Genomic DNA, 17,772 nt, shown 5'->3' on the forward strand with positions numbered 1-17,772 from the left:
TCAGCACGCAGCAACTGGTGCTTGGGAGGAGGGCTGCCAGCTGCAGGTGAGCCGCAGGGCACACATAACAGAAACGCAGGTGTATGGGCCCGTGGGCCCTCCTCACCCCAGCACACACCGGTATGAGGCTTCCACGTCAGATTCAAAGTAGTTTGAGAACGATGTGGAACTTACAGCACAAACTAACCGTGAGGAAACTTCAGTGAAAGCCGACGAAATAAACAACCCTTAACTACAACGCAGCATCGAGCCGGAGCCTTTAATCACGTTCCCACATCACCTTCCCAGGGCCACCGAGCAGTGGGCCAGCAGTGCTCTCCCAACCAGGACGATGAGGTAAAACTCCACATTTCCTCACGGTCTGAGCGCCGAGCGGGCATTTTCTACGCGCTCGAGTGCCCTCAGGGAGCTTTTACCTCAGCTAAGGGCACAAACGCAGAGCCAGCTCCGCTACTGCCTACAGGAAATTGAGGCGACCTGCGCCGTTTCCCGCCGGCGGAAGTGAGGTGGAGCGCAGGTGCAGAGCCCGCCCCCACCCTGGGCGTCACGTGATTGGGGCGCGCTCCTGCCCGCTCCTTCCGCCTGGGCCTGAGGAGGTGCGGCTGGCGGCCGGAAGTGGAAGTGCTCTGCAGTGCGGGCAGCGCCATGGCGTCGGTGGTGCTGAGTGATGCGGAGAAGCTATACATCATACACGGTGTCCAGGTAGCGGCTGTACTGCTGTGCTGTTACGTGAAAGTTGCTTTTACTGATGTATTTGCCACGGGAGAAGGAAACTGTGAAAGCACAGGTTCTTATCTTTATTATATGTTGGTGATTCCCTTAAGCAAAATCCGTTGGTTGTCGTATTTAGGAGGACCTCCGTGTGGATGGCCGTGGCTGTGAAGATTACAGATGTGCAGAAGTAGAAACAGATGTGGTATCCAACACAAGTGGATCTGCGAGAGTGAAACTGGTAGGTGAATGTCTTAGCAGTCACATACACTGCTGATGAAACTGGCTTATTTCACTTGGCTCATGATGAGTGGTTGTTGTCTGTAAATGTTTCCATGTGTGCCTAATATGAGATCTGTGCCAAAAAATAGTGTCTTCTATTTTATAATATAGACCCACAACATCGGAGGCAGATGGTAGTGGTATGGCAGTAGAGACTGAACCTTCCCACCAATATTTCATTCCATTTTGTTGCTGTGTGATGGTTGACAGCAGAAGTGTAGTCTGACAGAACGGTATCTGACATGGAATTGTATCTGAAGCAAAGATGTGTAGTTGAATTCATGCAGTGTCCCCACTGACAGTCACTGTTGCTTGCTGAATGTTTATGAAAACCCAACAGTGAATTTGAGCACAGTGAAGCAGTGGGTGGTGCATTTCAGCAGTGGCAAACAGCAACATGAAATACAAGCCATATTCTGTATCGTCATGCACAGCTGTCGCACCATGAAATGAAGTGTCTTGATCAGATCATCTGTGCAAATCATCAGGTTACAACCAGGGAAATCTGTATGGAGCTGAATATCTGCTTCAATGCGTCAGAAACAATGGTGGTAATGTTGGAATATCAGAAAATGTGTGCCAGGTGGTCCCATGAATGCTCACGTAGGAGTAGAAAGAATAACATTTGTAAATTTGTCAGGATCTATTGAACCAGTACAAGGCTGAAAGTGACAAGTTTCCTGGATCACCTCAGTAGTGATGATGAGATGTGGTGTCACTGCCTATGCACCAGCGTCAAATTAGCAGTCCATGGAGTGGTGGCATGTCAATTCTCTATTGAAGAAAAAGTTCAAGACACAGTCTTCAGTGGTTAAAGTATTGTACAGATGTTTGGGATAGGAGTGATTCTTCTGGATTTCCTGGAACCAGACAAACCATCAGCTCTGACTGCTACATTGTGATGCTGATTAAGCTGAAGGCTCAAACTTCCAGAGTCAGGCCAGAGAAGGAGACGGCTTTTCTCTTGCAATGTGATAACACCAGGCCCAGTACCAGTTTCAGGCCCATGAAGCACACTGCCAAATTTGGCTGGACTGTCCTACCACACCCACTGTGTAGTCCAGATTTGGTGCTTTCTGTCTTCTACCAGTTTGGGCTGGTGAAACATGACTGCTCAGACAACATTTTCCTAGCAAAGGTGCTGTCATGGCTGTGAAACAGTGGGTTACTTCTGCTGATGCAGATTTTTACAAGTGCAGCTTACAGTCTCTTGTTCTTCAGTGGTGAAAATGCAGAGTGAAGATGACTACATTGAAAAAGTTTTGTAGCTGAGAATTTGCTCAGTTAAATAATGTTAGTGTGCTCTTTGTATCTGTTATACTTTCCATGGAAATAAATAGGAGGCATTATTTTCAGAGTGACTTACATATGTATGTGCGTAGCACTAACTGAAATGATGGGTTAAGGAAATAATGGCAAGATATATGATTAATTCAAGCTAGCTTAACCTTTTTGAGCTATATTTGAAGTGGAGTGCCCGAAAGGCCTTCAGTGTGAACCAATCTGCTATTCAGTCTTAGGCACTGTTGTGCCTAATCACTGGAAAAATTAATTCTGTTCCTGTGCAGCAAAGCAAAGCTACTTCTAGCATGTGTTGACTGTAAAGAAAAGAGGTTTTTTTTTGGCAGTATTATGAAGATTCTGCAGAAGTAGCTGATCCAGAACTGAAATGATAAAAAGCTATGGCTATTAAGATTGTCTTCTAAGCAGCTGATACGTGGGCACAGCGTTGTTCTTCTCAAGCCTTTCTGTTTAGGAAGTCTCTGATAGAGCACTTAGCAAAGGCAACAGAATAGATGGAAATACTAGCTTGCTGTGGGCATCACAACTGAGTGTATTTTGACTGTAGTTGTGTGCTGTGCTTTTGTTTTAACAGGGACACACTGATGTCTTGGTTGGTGTAAAAGCTGAAATGGGGGCACCGAAGTTGGAGAAACCAGATGAAGGTTATCTGGAATTCTTTGTTGACTGGTTGGTATATTAGGAGAAGATAATAGAGCAGTGTGCATATACACTTCTTTTGCTTCTCATGTTTGGAATAAAAGACTAATCAGATCTGAAAAGTGTACCTTCATTGCCCTAACCTGCTTTAACTGTCTGAGTAACAAAAGCAGTTTGTTTTACTGTCCTAGCTGTGGTGAATGTTCAGAAAAATCAATTCAGCTCTATAGTATCAGTTGTCTTTTTTTTTTTTAAAGAGCTTTTGTTTTTATGCTGCTCTGAGATAGCATAGTGACATCTTGATCTTATTTCACAGTCTGCTGTCTGAAGCTGCAGCATCCATGTCATGCAGGCTTCCTAAGTTATTCTGTATGAAATAAAATGCTTTGAGTAAATCTGTATTAGTATGCCTGAGATAGGCATTTCACTAAGTAAGCATATATCTGATAATCTTTTTGATGTAACTGCAAGAATTATTCCAGAGATGATGTACAGGTGGCAAATGTCATTTCTCAGTCAGCAGAGACAGCAGTTCTGAGATGCTTCTTTCCTGTGTAAATATGTGTCAGAGACTTTAACTCATTAAGTTAATCTTAGGTTGCATTTTGTATCTGTTAATCACTGCTTTGTGAGACGAGAGAGTGATGTACAGCAATATTAATGGATCTTGTCGGTTCTAGAGATGTGCAGACCTCATTTTCTATAACACAGGCCAAAAGCATAAATTTTAGAGAAGAGTAATCATTTCTCCTGTGCTTGTGCCATCAAGGTAAGGTGATTTCTAGATTTATTGAAGATAGCAAAGACACAATTTGAGTGAGAGCTATTTGTTTTCTGTATTAGGGAAGTGAAATGTTCTCAGTGCTCTGATGCTTTTTCAGGCTCCCACTAGGTGGTAGTAATTCAGCACATTTTGATACACTGCATCTCATGGTGAAGTTCTTCTGCGTGTTACTTGGATTTTATGTTGTTTAAACTAGTAAAGTAAATGCATCTTTAAGATTATCCATCATTTGGTTAACTGTTTTCTCTACTACAATTACTTACATTGTAGAAGACAGTTTATTAAAGGCCTGAACAGCAATTTGGAAGTACTTAGCTATTGGGAGAAAGATTTTAAACCAGGAACAGTAAATGGTTTTAAAATTCTCCAAATCTACATTCTTGGAATAGAAATTTCCTGTGCTTTTTACTCACCATGGCCACTAGTAAATTTTGTGTTTAGTAAAACGTACTTCTGGGCTTCTTTTATTGGTGTTCTAGACAACTCTCTTTCATGTTATACCTAGTGTAAATAACTAAAGTATTCAGTGAGCACTGAGTGGCCGTATTTATCACATAGCTATTATATCAGTACCCTGTCAGCATTACTTCTTAATTTCACTTGGACTGTGTGGAACCGAAGTGTTAAAAATAATGATGGAATTAAGATGCAGTAAAATTTGCAATATTCCAGTTGGATTGTACATTCTTCTTACTTGCTGTTTAAGAAAGCAACCGTTTATATTTAAAAACTAGAGCATTTGGTTAAACTTGATGTTTAAAAATAATGAGTAATAGATTATAGTGTATAGTGCTTTTCAGTTTATCATGAGAACCATAATGCTTGCATAAACTGTACTCTAAAGAGAACAAGTTTGTCTGTAAGAGGTTTGGTGGAATGGAGAACGCTCACAGAAATAAATTACAAATTTAAATCAGGCAGTCAAATCAGTTCTGCATATCCTTGTTATAGCATCACATCTTTCTCTTCTTACCTGATTAATTACCTTCTTGCTTTCCTTTCTTATCTTGTTAATTTAACATTCATCTCTTAACAGGTTGCCTTGTTAGCCATTCTGAATTTAGTACAATTTTCTCTCATTTCTTCCTCTTGAAAGTGTTGAGGTGGTAGAAGATGACAGTGCCTAAGAACTGCTTGCAGAGAGAATTCACTGCCTTTAATACTAATGCTGGGAGCTGATGACTGTAGTGGAATTTAGTTAGTGTCAGATTTGGTAACAAAATACAGATAATCTGTCTGCATTGAGACATTTTCTTATGCATAATGGAAATATTTTTTTTTACAGATTCAGTGCTTATTCTTGTACAAATAAGTCCTTGGAGATTTCTAGTATTTTATACATAATATATATTTAACATTTAAGAAATGCATCTTCAAAAGTGAAAGGTTTTTGTTTTTGTTTTTGTTTTCTTTTTTTTTTTTCCCTTACCAGTTCTGGAAATGCTACTCCTGAATTTGAAGGCCGGGGAGGAGAAGAACTTGGCACAGAGATAGCAAGTACACTCTACAGAGTATTTAGCAGCGAGGGGACTTTAGACTTGAAATCTCTTTGCATTAATCCCAGGGAGCACTGCTGGGTTCTCTATGTTGATGTGTTGGTAAGTAAGAAAACAAAAACGAAAAACGTTCAAGGAGGTTTTCAAGGCATTGGCAGGCTTAGCATAGCCATGTTTATCTTCATATAAAAAATGCTTCTTCTAATGCAGCTTAGTACCTCACAGTTTGGATGGCTACTTTCTTACAAATCTGTCTATAATAGTCACTGCATTCTGCTTGTTCTTCTTCTCCTCTTCTGCTCTGCTGCAGAGCTAATAAAACAGGTTGAAATACTCTAAATCTGTCATCAGTAAAAATCGTTGATCTTATATTCACAAGGAAGTTGCCACCAAAGAAGGCTAAACTTTTTTTTAAGCGAATGTATCATTGAAGTGAGTGTAGCTGAGCATGAATGTATGCTAGTGTTAATATTAGTTTTCCTCCTGTCTACTTCTTTGGGCTGTTATCGTACTAATGCAATGAAACTTTTCTAGCTAACATAAAAATTGGCCTAGCCACTTTTTTTGTGGAGGTTATATACTTGTGTTGAATGTAAAAAAAGAAAGTGAATATTTGTTCCCATTAAAACCTGGAAACTCAATTTTGTTCAAGTCTTGTGCGTGCAGCAGCTCAATTTCCAAGTAATGCTATATTTAAAATACTCCATCATGGGATTTTAGTAGAAGTCTGCAAGTCAGACTCTCCAGAGCTTTGTTTCCTAGTCTTACCGGTGCAGGGTTGAGTTTCCACTTGACAAATGTGTAACTGAAAGTACATTGAGGGATCTTACTCATGAGAATCAATTAATGTCTATGAAATTATTTACTACATGTTAAGCTGCTTTGGCAATAATAAGAAATAAAAGGATATACAGGGTTGCATTAAACGCAGGAATGTGTTTAGACTGAGACATGAGTAAATGTGCAGATTAATCCATGAGGTTTTTAAAAAGCAATAGCATTATTCAAATTACAGTAGACATGGAACATACTGTGGCTTAGTCCAAATGCAGAATGATCAAATATGTGCCACTGCTGAGTGCTTTAACAACCCAAGTCACTAGCTTATTGGAGCTTGGCAGAGTTTAGTAGAGAGTAAAGTGCTAGTTCTCAGAAATCACACTGGGACCTTCTGTTACTAGGTAATTGCATGCAGAGGTACAGAACATTAAATGCTGTGCTTATCTAAGCCATGTGCTGCTTCTGCAGCATAAACAAAGATTTTAATAATGCTGACTGCTGCAGAAATCATTCTGTCCAACTTTTGTATGATATATAACTTTATTGGAGTTGTCCTGCACAAATCTATTGATTGTCTACAGCTCCAGAGGAGAACAGCTTTGGTGTTTTTAAGCTACTAGTTGTATCAGAATTATGAACATGAACACCTGTGTGATGTGGTGTATTTTGTTTAGCTTTATTTATAGTATCAATAAGGAATCTGTTGTAGGATTCTGAAGTTTCATAACTAGGATTCTGAAGTTGATGAAATCTTTTAACGTAATATTCAGTAGAATTTTGTGTGAGAGCCACTGAATAGCTGTGGTGTAGATAGAATAAGACAATATTAGCTTTCCTGTTCTGCCCCCACATCATGTCCAAGCCTTCTGTATTTTAATGTTTTTAAGATATTTGTATTATTTCCATTTCCAGACAGAAGATGCATGTATCACATGTGGTAGTTTATACTTGATGCAAGCACTTCATACTTAGTTTCAGCCAGACACATTATACAGGTGTGATGATTGGTCCCTTGGAACCACCACTCTCCACATGTGGATATGGTTTAAAGATTGAAAAAAATGTACCTTGATCTTTCAAAATATTCTTTCTTAATAACAGTAGAAGTTCAAATGTGTGAGCTACTCTTTGAATGTGGGAGTTGTACAGCCCTGCAGAACTATAGCCTGTTCTCACCTTCTATCTTCCTGTCATTTTCTTTCACCTTCCAAGTTATTAGTGTTTGAAATAAGCTTTTAGGAATTTTTGACACATGTATCTCCTTCACATAACTTGCGCCAGCAGCCTGCCACACCGAGCAAGGAGACCTAAAGTTGTGTGTTACTTTTTCATTCCCTACCTCATCACATTACGTGGTGTGCTTGGGTCTTGGTGAAGGATGCATTAGGTTCTGTTGAAATTGTAGGAAATTTAGGATTTTTTTTTTTTTTTAGGAAATTGAAATTTTAAATTTAATTTTCCTGGATTATTTTTTTTTAGGAAGTTCCACACAGATGCGTGTGGGAACTTCTTCACAGTGCAGTGAGGGAGCAGTGGCACAGCTGCACAGAGAGGTGGAGGAGTCTCCTTCTCTGGAGACGTTCCAGACCCACCTGGACGCCTACCTGTGCAACCTGGGCTAGGGAGCTGCTCTGGCAGGGGGTTGGACTCCATGATCTCTGGAGGTCCCTTCCAACCCCTACAGTTCTGTGATTCTGTGATTTACTGGTTTTCTGCTGACCATCCTTCAGAGAATTTTGTCGTCGTCTTTATCCCAACCTTATCCCAGTCCTGTTGGAGGGCAGATACCCAACAACTTAGAAATCGGTCCTTTCTGATGAAAATCCGTGAATAAGGCAAGGCCTATAATGTTTTCTGTTCTTCCACTCATTATAACTTTCTCTTTTGTGTATCAGTAAATAAGAAGTTAGTCCTCCCTGGAAACGCTGTTGCTTCCCAAAACTTAGAGTTGAGCTGGCTTTCTTCTGTCCTTAAAAAAAAAAAAAAAAAGAGGTAAAAAGTGCAGTGGGAGGGAGGGAGATCTCAGTAAAACGTGACAGCATACTTAGGCTAGAAGAGAGCATTCATTTATTTCTGGAGGAATTGTTTCAGCATGCTTGATACATGCTGAGTTCCTAGCCTGTAGGCGCCACTGTAATACAGATAAGGCTTTAGAACAGTAGCCTAAACATAAGCCTAGTAACAGTACAAGCACATCCCATTATTGTGTTTTAATAACAAAAGTATTGCAGGCTTATTCAATTTTCCACTAAAATCCAATAGTGCCTGAAACTGGCAAGTTAACCTCTCTGTACCCAGCAGCTGTTGGCAAGGAAATAATTTGATCACCTTTGTATTAGCTTTCTATCCCAACTTTTTGTCATTCTTTTTACACAATTCAGTCTGTCTTAAGAAAAATAAGCTGTCTTTCCAGAATAACTGATTTATTATTTGCTCCCAGTGTAGGAGGAAATCTTGTTCTTAAATAGATTTAGAAGAACCATCATTGCAATCAGTGCTGGAAGACTTGTTTTGCTCTCATTGTGCAGTGTAGAATGAATGCTTCTTCATTACGTCTAGTGTTCTTGCCAGCATAGTTTCAAATGCTTGTGGGGATTTGATCATAGAATAGTACTGCCTGTAAACAAAGTCAGAGTGGAGCTTGTCAGAGAGCTATCACTAGGCAATCACTAAATACATCTCTGAATTGTCTGTCAGCCTGTAGAAGGTACTAGTGGTTATGGGAGCCCTGCTTTTTTATACTATGCAGTGCTGTTCGTTTTGGCTGTTTTCGTCCTGACCTTAATGGGAAGAAATAAGCTAGCCTCCTTCCCCATTCAAGTGATAGTGCTATCGATAAGTAGACTTTGAGATGAAAATTTCCTTAGATCTTTGTCAACTACAAGAGAAACTATGGAATCCTCTGAAAAGATTACTCTTTCTCCATAGAGAATAGAGGATAAATCAAGATCTGCCTTCAAACTATACTTTGTGTTATTAACTTCCTGTATAACTTCATATTTAACAACTTAATGTTCTGGGTGAGAAGTTGCATTTCTTTTTTAGAAACAGCAACACCAACTGACTTTGCCCATCTTAATATTTAAAAAAAAAAAAGATTCCCTTTTGAAATACTACTTAGAAAGTGGTTTGTCCTGATTTAACTAAAGCATTCTGAGTGTATTGGAAATAGTGTGGTCATAGTCTACTTAAGAGCCTTAGCATGAGAAGAGTAAGAATAGTAGTGATTTCAGCTCAGCTTCTGTTAACTGAATTTTATCATTTTTATTATGGAGTGCTTTAACTCATCTATTTCTCATGCATAATACAACTAACTGAAATCTTAATTTTTATACCTGATGTTTGTTGTCATAGACTTTAAAGACAACTTGTTTTTTGGCCTATTATAGTTCTTCATTCTGTGTTTTTTTCCAAGTAAGTTAAAGTAAAATAAAGACTTAATTTAAAGGTACTAACTCAATTTTTCTTTTAAATAGATTCTTTTTTTTTCCCTTTCCAGTTACTGGAATGTGGTGGGAACCTCTACGATACAATCTCTATCGCAGTGAAGGCAGCTCTCTTTAACACAAGGTAAAGCACTGAGCTCATTTCATGTGAGTACAATTGATAGGGGAAGATAAATACTTTTTATGAGCTAAGCATTTTATGCTCATTGTTTTTAAGAAAAAAAAACCTGCAACTTAAATTCAGATAAAAAGCAGTCTGTTTGCAAGCAAGTAACATGAACTCATGACTTTGTTCCTAACCATCAGATGTTGTGTTGCACTGTATTCACAGTATAGTCTTGTTGCAAGTAGTTGAAGGCCTTTGTGTTTTTAAAGTAAGAAGCATTTACTGTTACATGATGCTCCTGACTAAGAAGCCCTCTCTCTATCAGGATGACTACCAGCTTGTAACTAGCTCTATTTTCCAATGTTCTTTCTTTCTGGCTGCTAATCCACAGCCTTTCTTAAGACAGAAGGGGAAAATGGTGTTGAGAGATTATGGAGACTGTGAAATGATGTATCTTTAGCATAACTTTTCCTGTGCATTTTAGTTCAAAGAATGGAAGAACAATATCAGTAGCATCACTAATAAAATTACTTTTTGAGTGTTCTAAGGACAGGAGTATTCAAGAGCATTTTTTTCTAGTGTTTTTATCTTCCTTATCTGAAGGGAGTGTTATAGTTTTGTAGCACAATTGAGAAAGCAAAACCATTGACTGGTTTCTAAAAAAAATCTTATATAGCAGAAATGTATATAAGAGATGCAAAAAGTAAGAATTTTGAAGTCACAAAGGTTTTTAAATGGATCTCAAGTTGTTTTCCAGCTGTAAATTAGAGATCTGCTGAAGTCAGTGGCACAGTTCTTGCTTTTTCCTTAGGGAACCACTGCACAATACTAGAGATGGAAAAGTGCATGCAGGAAGAAGAAAGTAAACTTTTGAAGACAGAAGTAATACATTAGGTTATAAACACTTTAATGCTGGGGAAGGGGGAAACCCGCCTGAGAGCAGCTTGTTTATATTGCTGAGAAATTTCCCAACTTAATTAAGTTCCCAACAGTACCTTTTAACTGTGGATTGTTTTTGTAGCATTAAGTTATACTGTAATAAATGTAATAGCTCACAAAGACTTGACAGCAGGCTAAAGGGAAGAAATTCCTCTCTCGCTGTGTGGGCTGCCAGGATGCAAAAGTCGAATGGTTAAAACAGTTGCTCCCATGTGACTTGTTTCATAGATCCAAGGCACAGCCTTTATTTGCAGGATTACTTGTATTTTTGTATTTCAGCAAGAGTTCTAGTTTGGAGTGAAGATCATATTCAAAATCAAACAAACAAAAATAGTTGCTTTTGGAGGCAAATGATTAACAGGGAGGCTATATAGTGATTGTTCTGGAAACTGTATCCTTCATACAATCTTGGATTTGTGGGTTACCATCCTCAGTCTTGTCCAAGTATGATATCTGACCAAAACATGGTACCATATGACATAACACAAAGCATGTTAGTTTTCATTGGTGAAAGCTGTTAGGACAGGAGCAGGGAATGCTGGTGCATCTAACCTAATCAGGGCTTAGAAAGTCAGGGATGAGTTCAAAGTGAAAAGTCCTCATTCACTATTTCTTCCCCTTTCCCTTAGTGTCTTTGGGTTGTTACAAAGGTAGTTTAGAACAGTTGCTTACTTTCCTTAAAATAGTATTGCCTGAGAAAGATGATGTCAATTAGAAGATCTTGAAGATCACTTCAGATTAAGTGTTCTGAACTTCACTTGACATTTGTGTCCCTCTTTGAGTATTACTTGCCTTTCATAATCTGTTTACAGCCAGGCTTTAAGTGTTTTCAGGTCTTTGTCAGACTTGGCTTTAGAATCATGAGCAGAAAGTTCAAGTTGCTGGGTTGTTTTCTTTGAAACCATATATATTTTTTTTTTCTTCTGATGTTCACATAGGCATTTGAAAAACTCAGCTTCATCCTTAAAATCTTGCTTCTAACTGTGTTTCATAATAGCTGTGGCATCTGGCATGCTTTTTCTTTAGGGCTAAGTAAACCCATTGTAGTAATTTCAGGGATTTTGTGCAAGAATTATAGTATTCAAATCCTGTTGTGTCTGATCTAACTTACTGTATCCCCTTCAGACATGGAACAGTGACAGTGTAACTGTCATAGGGGGAATATTTGGAGTTTTGTGTTGTTTACTGTGTTGTAATAACTAGATCCAGATTGTGTATGAAAGATGGCTGACGGCAGACTTTATTCTTAACTGAATCCAAGGTGCTTAAGGCTAGATTTATCCATGATTGAAGTCGATAGTGCAAAACGTGCAAGAAGCCACCATGTCAAGATTTAGCATTGAACCTGATCCCTTGGAATGTGCTCCATTGCAACAGAAACTAGGCAAGTGGCAAAAGCTACTGAGTTTATAGCACAGCAGACATGCAGATGTGCTGCTTTTCAGATGAGTAGCATGGAACTGATGTGAGCAGGGCTGATGTCTGCATGCAAGTGTAGAGCAGGTTTTGCTGTTGTGAAGCATTTGTCCTCATCACACGGACAAGAGCATTGTTCATTATGTGATTAAGTCCTGCTGTACAGATCTCTGTGCAGATTAGGTGCAGGAATCAAAACATAAGAATGGAAGTTACAAAGCAAACATGTACAGCTAGTTTTTAAGATAAATCTTCACAAACCTGGAGAGGAAATCTCACATTTTCTGGAAGTGCTCTTTGTGCTACAAACACCCGCTATGCCCATTTGGATCCTTAGTTTTTTTATGTGTATGTACCTTTCATGTTAATGTGTTTGAGTTTGATCAATGATATTTTGTCCTTTCCAGTAGTTGTAATTTGTAGTCTGCCTTATCTGTTCTTGGCTAAAACAGTTCCTTGCAGGATATTTTCAGGTTTGAATCCTCTCAAGTTTTCTTGTTGCAGACCAAACATTGCTGTGCTTTCATTGCTATTTTGGGACAGAGTTAAAATTGGTTAATCAATCTCATAGAATATTTCTTGATCTTCGTTCTCTTTTACACAGTGCTTTGGCACATGCACTTCTTGTCTAGGCTGGTGTCCAGTGCTGTCCATTGTCTGGTGTACCCTGAGGAGCAGTCACCTTGTGACTTTATTCCGTCAATTTTAATGGAATATTTTTATCTTGCAAACAGTCTTTGATGCCTTTCCAGTGAGTTCTTACATACCACAGAGCATTTTGAGCTTAATTTCATGAAAAAATAAACATAGTAGCTATGTGCTTACTGAAAGTTTTAGTTTTAGCTTGGCTCGGGGCAGTATTTTTGTAAGAAATTTGTTTTTACTAAAAAAGGGTTAGCTGTTATGAAGCACTTGGCTCTCAGATTCCCAGCCACAAATAACTAAAACATTTGTCTAGGGAACAACAAAAATCACTTTGGTTTCCCAGAGAAAAATTCAGTCCCTATCTCATCTTTTAAGAGAGATTTGATGCAGAATACATAAACGAATGTAACCTTGAGAATCCAGCTATGAAAAACAGCGCTACTGTAAAAGTACTAACATAAAAAGAGTTTGTGGTTATGTTCCACACTGTTACTGAAATTAGCTTTCCAGGGATATTTCCAACTGTTTTATGCTTTCATGTGCAAGTACGTAGAAGTGGGAGCTTGAGTTGTCTGGGGCTTTTACTGACCAGTAAAGCAAAGTATCTCAGTTGGTACTCCATTCTAGTAGACACCTGGATAAATGAGGTCATGTAAGATGCTGAATTTCTTGTCTCCTTGAGGTATCATCTTCTGCTAAACTGATTTAAATGACTATTCATTATGCTAAGAATGCCGTTATAAATTATCCTCTGAAATTCCTGTTAAATGGCTGTGACAGATATTTTATATGTACCACCAACGAGCCTGTCTGGCTCTGAAAGATCTCTGAAAGATCTCATCGCTCATGATTGAGAAGAAAGCATTTATTGGATTTCTACAGGAGTTTTTATCCCCAACCATTACTTTTGTGTATCTATCTTTAGAGCAGTAGTCTTGGGAATACCTTGCCAATGTTCTCAAGCTGCCAAAGAGAAAGGATTTTACTAATGTCATCTTACCCCTTTCCCCGAGTCTCCTTAGCTGGTGACATTGTGTCCTGAACTGCTTTGCTACTGATGGCATGGCTTTGCCAGCCATTGAAATTGCTGTAATTCTGACAGCTTTGCAGTAGTCTGCAAGGTTGGGAACTACAGTATGAACAAGGTTTGAATGATGCAAATAAACGGTCTTATTCTGAATATCTTTTAGCTTAAGATGTTTTTTGTTCAACGAGTTGTTAATGCTTTGATGACACCCTGGACTTTTTTCCAAACACATAGCCTCATTTCACTTATCCGTTCTGACAGTTTATTACACATACTTCTGTTTTCAGAATACCCAAAGTGCGTGTTATGGAGGATGAAGAAGGCTCTAAAGAGATTGAGCTCTCTGATGACCCTTACGATTGTATTCGACTCAACGTGGATGATGTGCCCTGCATTGTCACACTGAGCAAAGTAAGCCTGGCAAATTCTGACCGCCTGCCCGGAGTCTTCAGTTTCTATCAATTTCACCTGCTTTTTATTTTTTTCCTTAGAGGTAAAAGCGGTGTTAGAGAAGTGGTCACTATATCTCTATATGTTCATCCTTGGGAGTATTCCAATTGGCACATACACTTAACTGAGCAAGCATTTTTTCCATTTCTGACTTACAAATTTCTTCTTGATGCATTTTTGAAATCTCATCTCACACGCCTGTGTATTTTCCATTTGCTCATTGATCAGAGCAACAGACACTCCAGAGTGCTGAAACAAATGGGCATTGTTGCAAAGTTCAAAAAATTGAGTGATCTGCCTGGAGTTTGTTGCTGGGAGCTGAACTCTCTTTTTATAGGTGTAAAATTTTCCTTTTGAACAGGTTTTCACTTTTCCATATGTAGCTCACAGCTAACAGGTGTCTTGCTGGATGCTGCAATCTTTTTGCATCGGTTAGTGATCTGCTTTGTTACTGGGAAGTTTGTGTGACATATCTTTGAAGCAAGTTACATAATTAGTAGGAAGCTCACCTGACTGAACTGGGGGCTCACCTAAGTCTCAGAATGCATTACTTTTGCCTGGAAGAGATGAAAGTCCATCCATGGACTTGAGATGAAAAGGGAGTATGGAGTTTCATACAATTAAAAGGATAGTTAGAAAAAATAAGCTGAAGCAGAGATGTGCTTATATTACTTCTGTTACATACGTGCGTGTGGTTTGGGTCAGAAGCTGTTGTAGTGCTGCACTATGAACTCAAATGCTAACGAAGATTACATGGTGCTAGGATAGGAAGTTGACAGATAACTGTCTAACTTACAGTTTAATTTCTTCTCAAAGAACTTTGACAACTGCAAACTAACATATTCTTTTGTCACTAACTTACAGATTGGATATAGGCATGTGGTGGATGCTACTCTTCAGGAAGAAGCCTGTTCTTTGGCCAGCCTGCTTATTGCTATAACCAGTAAAGGTGCCCTCACTTGTATGAAGAAAATAGGGAAAGGTAGCCTTGATCCTGAGAGCATTTTTGAAATGATGGAGGTAAGAAGTTTTGAGCAGTTACTGTCTTGCATAATACTGGATGAACTGGAACCCAAGTACATGAAAAGCTGGAGTAAGGACTTTAAAAGCAAAGTCCCTGGTGCTTGTATTAGGTGTGAGAGGGACTTGTTACGGGGCACAAACAGTTCCTTTGAAACAGAATTTCATAGGGATAGAAGTTGTGTAAAACTTCAGCATACCTGAAATATGTAGTACTCAAATCTGCTTCAGTCAGGCAGCTCACAGCTGTAAGACACATTTCCTATCTCATGATTTCCTGTAAAAGATTGAAAGAGCAAAGCTTCCAACATGGTAATGTCCCTGTGGAGATAGAGTTGGTACTTTACTGGGCTACTACACAGTGTGCTCTTCTATTACAACTCATTTTTTTTGTGAAAAGCTTCTCATTTTACTGTTGGTTTTTTATTGGGTTTTTGATCAGCCCTTACTCCATTAAAATACTATTATCTGAGTGATGTTCACATCCTTATGAGTATTCCATTTTAAATTTTTCTTCAGGCTCTTCTTTAAACTGTCTTCTAGTATAAATTCTCATGCCTAGATTTGGCCTTGAGCATCCAACTGAAAGGGGTTTTGAACTTTGAGTCAGAATGAAAATTAAATACTTAAAACTGGCTCCATTTCCTAGAGATCCAGAACTAATTTTAGCATGGCTGTAGAGGGGAATGCAGGAGTTGGAGCCAAGTTTGAAAACAGTTGTTCTCAAGTGGAAATTTTGTGCTGAGTATATGTTGCATTTTGTTATTTCATGATGTATCAGTCCAGAGTTCTAATCTTGGTGGTACCAGTGATGGTCTTCTTGCATCCAGAGGGGTCTCTTCTGACTGCAGGTCAGAAGGTGGTTGGCTTTCCCTGGTAGAGAGCAGATATATCTAGAATATGTCTCTTAGGACAGCATCTTCACGACAAAGTTTTGAAGGCTACTCATGTAGGAAGAGTGGGGCTTATCAGAACTAAACCTGGTGGTTTTTCGCTGCTGGAGTTTTATTTCTGTATAGGAAACCTACTGTTAACTCGTTTGAGGCCTTTGGACAGTACAGAATTGCACAGCATAATGAAGAATCTGATAGCCCACTGATGGATTTTTGTGGTGCAGCTGATGCACATTTTGGGTGTTTCATGCTGGACCAAAACCTCTGGCCACATGCTAAGGTGTTACACAGAAAGCATACTGATTTGCATTGCATGTGCTAGTTAATTTGAGTGTGTGTTTTATGCCTGATGTGAATTTAATTTGTTCTGGGCAATCCAGGGACACAAAATCTAGTACTGATGATTGTGGAATACTACTGTGATTAATAGGAGCACTGCCTTTAAGTGTACTTTTTTTTTCAAAACTTAGTCAAATAAAATGGAACTTGCACCACCACAATTTTTCTTAATTAAAACTTTGTTTTCATTATACCAGCTGGTATATATTAATCATTAAGGGAAAATATTTGTCAAAAGGACATGAGAGTTGTCTTCCTGTTCATATGTCTCAGACTTGTTTTGCTTTCTTTGCATTGCAGACTGGAAAGAAAGTAGGAAAGTCATTGCACACATCGCTTCAGAAGGTCTTGGATGAAGAAGAGAGTTTGGGGACCACACGTCAGAAAGTTGGATTTCTAGGATGAGGTTTTATTAAATGTTCAAAACTGTTTTTAACCAGTTGTGCAATCTTGCCAGTTTTATATATACAGAAAGGATGTTTTTGTTGCGGTACTTACCTTCCAGCTAAGAGGCTTTTAAAACAGAGCTGAAGGAAAACAATAGTTAAATGTGAATGAGCAAATAGGGGATGTTTTCCATATGGGTAGCTGTCTGCTAGGATGCACACCAGCAACAATTGATGCAATAGCATAGGAAATGCTCAACTCTGTTTTCAAGGTTGACTGACATTGGTTCTGTTTAATTCTGTTTGCATGTGTTCCATTTTTGCAGACCAGCTGTTGAGTTTGAGAGCATCTGTGAGGTTGTCCTTGGTACAGCACAAGCCAGATTTTGGGCCTCTTAAAACTTCTTTGTTCAACAGCCAGATAATTCTTATTAATGGGAGAAAGAAAACAGTACTTAGTGGAAGTTTTACTTAAAAATATCTTGCTTTTCTTTGAATAAAAAGAGATTGGATTTTACTATAAATGCAACATGCTCACAAGTTTCTAAATCATATTTTTAAAATAAGATTTATTTTGTTAAAGAAAGCTCTGACTGTCCCTCTTGCCAGCGGATACAGTAGCCTGGTCAAAACCTCTTATAGTGGCTAAGGTAGAAAGGAAAATAAGTAAATTCTTCTGAGTTTGAAGCATAGTGGCTGTGAGTAGTGATCTTTTGCATGCTGCACAGAGCAGCAGTGCCATAGGGCTAAAGCCTCACCTCCACTATTGCCCTGCTAAAGCTTAATTCGTAATACCAAAGGAGATGTGAGAGAATGCAGGTTTTTGCTTCATTGGACTGGAGCTGAAATGAACAGGGAGGCACTAAGAAGAGGAAAGGTCTTGTCTTGTCATTCTGCTTCATTTTCACAAAGATTGGAATTCACCAAAGCTGGGAAAGACAGAAAATGCCGGATAATGTGTGCAGTTGTTTCACCAGATCCTCAAAGCAGTGGGTGCCTACATCAGTTGGCTGGTACAGAAAAGAGCAAGAGCTGTTCCTCCTGCATGGTAGGAAGGGATGACAGATTGGAGAAGTTGAAGAAAAAAGTTTTTTTATAAGAAGATGTTTTA

General features: G+C 38.9%; 1 protein-coding gene across 1 annotated transcript; it reads left to right on the forward strand.

The window, feature by feature from the left end:
• Window positions 1-645: 645 nt before the first annotated feature.
• On the forward strand, window positions 646-17,164 carry EXOSC7 (exosome component 7). The gene is made up of 8 exons (XM_065752413.1): window positions 646-702; window positions 851-952; window positions 2,870-2,964; window positions 5,151-5,316; window positions 9,494-9,564; window positions 13,861-13,984; window positions 14,888-15,043; window positions 16,576-17,164. The coding sequence occupies exons 1-8, from the start codon at window positions 646-648 to the stop codon at window positions 16,678-16,680; spliced, it is 876 nt and encodes a 291-aa protein (XP_065608485.1). The 3' UTR covers window positions 16,681-17,164.
• The last annotated feature ends 608 nt before the right edge of the window (window positions 17,165-17,772 follow it).

Source organism: Cyrtonyx montezumae, unplaced genomic scaffold, assembly GCF_038088225.1.
Source record: "Cyrtonyx montezumae isolate F1298 unplaced genomic scaffold, pur_monq_1.0 scaffold_8, whole genome shotgun sequence".
Classification (NCBI taxonomy): Eukaryota; Metazoa; Chordata; class Aves; order Galliformes; family Odontophoridae; genus Cyrtonyx; species Cyrtonyx montezumae.

Bases quoted from the DNA above. Each gene is read 5' to 3' on its own strand.
- EXOSC7 (XM_065752413.1), top strand. From the start codon at position 646: ATGGCGTCGGTGGTGCTGAGTGATGCGGAGAAGCTATACATCATACAC. The intron at 2,965-5,150 runs GTTGGTATATTA...TTCCCTTACCAG, and splicing joins CTGGAATTCTTTGTTGACTG to TTCTGGAAATGCTACTCCTG. The intron at 5,317-9,493 runs GTAAGTAAGAAA...TTCCCTTTCCAG, and splicing joins TTCTCTATGTTGATGTGTTG to TTACTGGAATGTGGTGGGAA.